At 40.9% G+C, this 2,151-nt stretch overlaps 1 protein-coding gene across 1 annotated transcript; it reads left to right on the forward strand.

The window, feature by feature from the left end:
- Nucleotides 1–383: 383 nt before the first annotated feature.
- Nucleotides 384–2,144, forward strand: LOC121964696 (protocadherin gamma-A3-like; the record flags this gene model as incomplete). Its single annotated transcript, XM_042514894.1, has 1 exon — nucleotides 384–2,144. A coding segment is annotated over exon 1 (1,761 nt), but the record flags the coding sequence as incomplete, so codon positions are not given.
- Between the last annotated feature and the right edge of the window lie 7 nt (nucleotides 2,145–2,151).

Consider the following 2,151-nt stretch of genomic DNA (forward strand, 5'->3'; position numbering starts at 1 on the left):
TGTGTGTGTGTGTGTGTGTGTGTGTGTGTGTGTGTGTGTGTGTGTGTGTGTGTGTGTGTGTGTGTGTGTGTGTGTTTTCACAACCTGCATGTCTACGCTTTTGGTGTGATTTTATCTTTCTGACCAATTAATATCATGTAACATTTTAACAACTTTAACTCATCCTAGTCGTTGCCCTCTTGGTGTCACTGTTATACCAATACGGCCATAAATTACGCAGTTCCTCCCCCAAGCTTTTGTTTGGTACCTCGCAGCAGAGGATGCATTTCATATACGGATGCGTGGTGGATGAGACGGTTTTGCATTTATTCTAAACATGCGATAATAAACGGGTCGGATATAGACACTTGATTCGCAGCAGAAACAGGCTCTCGTATGTGGACATGTGTTGTTGGATAATGATGGGGACTGAAAGACGACGTCGTTCAAGTGACTGCTGTTGGTTTGTTATTCATTTCTCCTTACTGATGATTTTCGGAAAGCAGGCATTGGCTGAACTGAGGTACTCTGTTCCAGAGGAGATGAAAGAAGGTACGATTGTTGGAAACGTTGCCAAGGATCTTGGTCTGGAAAAAACGTCTTTGATCGATCGACGATTTCGTGTTGTTTCCGGATCTAAAGATGCTTATTTTGAGCTAAATCCGGACAACGGTGCTTTACAAATCCGTAAGAAAATCGACAGAGAGGAGCTGTGTCAGGGGAGCGGTGCATGCTTAATTGAACTGAAAATCCTTGTTGAGGACCCATTAGAGGTACACTATGTAGTTGTCGAAATTACTGATGTAAACGACCACTCCCCCAGTTTTCCTGAAAAAGAACAACAATTTCAAATAGCAGAACACGCATCTCCGGGAACGCGATTAGAACTTCACACGGCCCGTGATCCAGATGCGGGAATGAACTCTATTCGTACATACACAATAACGTCAAATGATCACTTTGAAATAGAAAGTAATCAAAGCGACGATGATAAGATACCATATCTAGTGCTGAAGAAGCCCTTGGACAGGGAAAAACAGAATACACATTTGCTATTTGTTACAGCAGTGGATGGAGGTAAACCTCAAAGATCAGGGACACTAAATGTTTCAGTTGTTGTCCTTGACATCAATGATAATCGCCCGTTGTTTAGTCAAGATACTTACCACATAGAAATATATGAAAACGTTCCACTTGGTAGGACTGTTACAAGAGTAAATGCAGTAGATCCGGATGAAGGGAATAATGGAGAAATAGAGTACAGCCTTAGCAAAACACTACCACGTAAAGTTTATGAGATTTTTGATTTGGATAGTATAAGTGGACAAATTAAATTGAAAGGAGTCGTGGATTTTGAGGAATCAGACATTCATAAACTAGATGTTGAGGCATCCGATAAAGGAACACCTCCATTAACAAGCAGGTGTAGAGTCATAATAAAGATAAAAGACGTCAATGATAATCCACCAGAAATAGAAGTCACATCCCTGTCAAATAAAGTGTCTGAAGATTCAAAGCTTGGCACAGTTATTGCACTTATTAGTGTAACGGATAAAGACTCTGGTATTAATGGGAAAGTTATTTCACACATAAGCGAGGAAGTTCCCTTTGAGTTAAAACCTTCTTATAAGGAGAACACATTTTCAGTTGTCACGAAGGGATTTTTGGATCGAGAGGAGGTGTCACATTATGTAATAACAATAAAAGCCACCGACTGTGGTGAACCTCCCTTATCTACTTTCAAAACACTAAAAATTCAGATATCAGATGTAAACGATAACGGACCACAATTCTCTCAAAATCCATTGCAGTTTTACTTGTCAGAAAATAACGTTGCCGGAGCGTCGGTATTCTCTGTAAGCGCAACGGACAAAGATGTGAATGAAAATGCAGCGATATCTTATCATATTGCCAGACAGAATGATGTTACATCTTTCCTGAATGTAAATTCTGATAATGGACACATTTCCGCACTAAAAAGTTTCGACTTTGAAACTCTGAAAACTTTCCAGTTCCAAGTTGTCGCCACAGATTCTGGAACTCCGTCACTAAGCAACAACGTCACAGTGAACGTGTTCATTCTGGATCAGAACGACAACGCTCCAGTCATCCTGTATCCAGTCAGCTCCAACGGTTCTGCTGAAGGTGTGGAGGAGATTCCCCGCAATGTCA

The sequence above is a fragment of the Plectropomus leopardus genome, unplaced genomic scaffold (assembly GCF_008729295.1).
Source record: "Plectropomus leopardus isolate mb unplaced genomic scaffold, YSFRI_Pleo_2.0 unplaced_scaffold1677, whole genome shotgun sequence".
NCBI classification, from domain to species: domain Eukaryota; kingdom Metazoa; phylum Chordata; class Actinopteri; order Perciformes; family Serranidae; genus Plectropomus; species Plectropomus leopardus.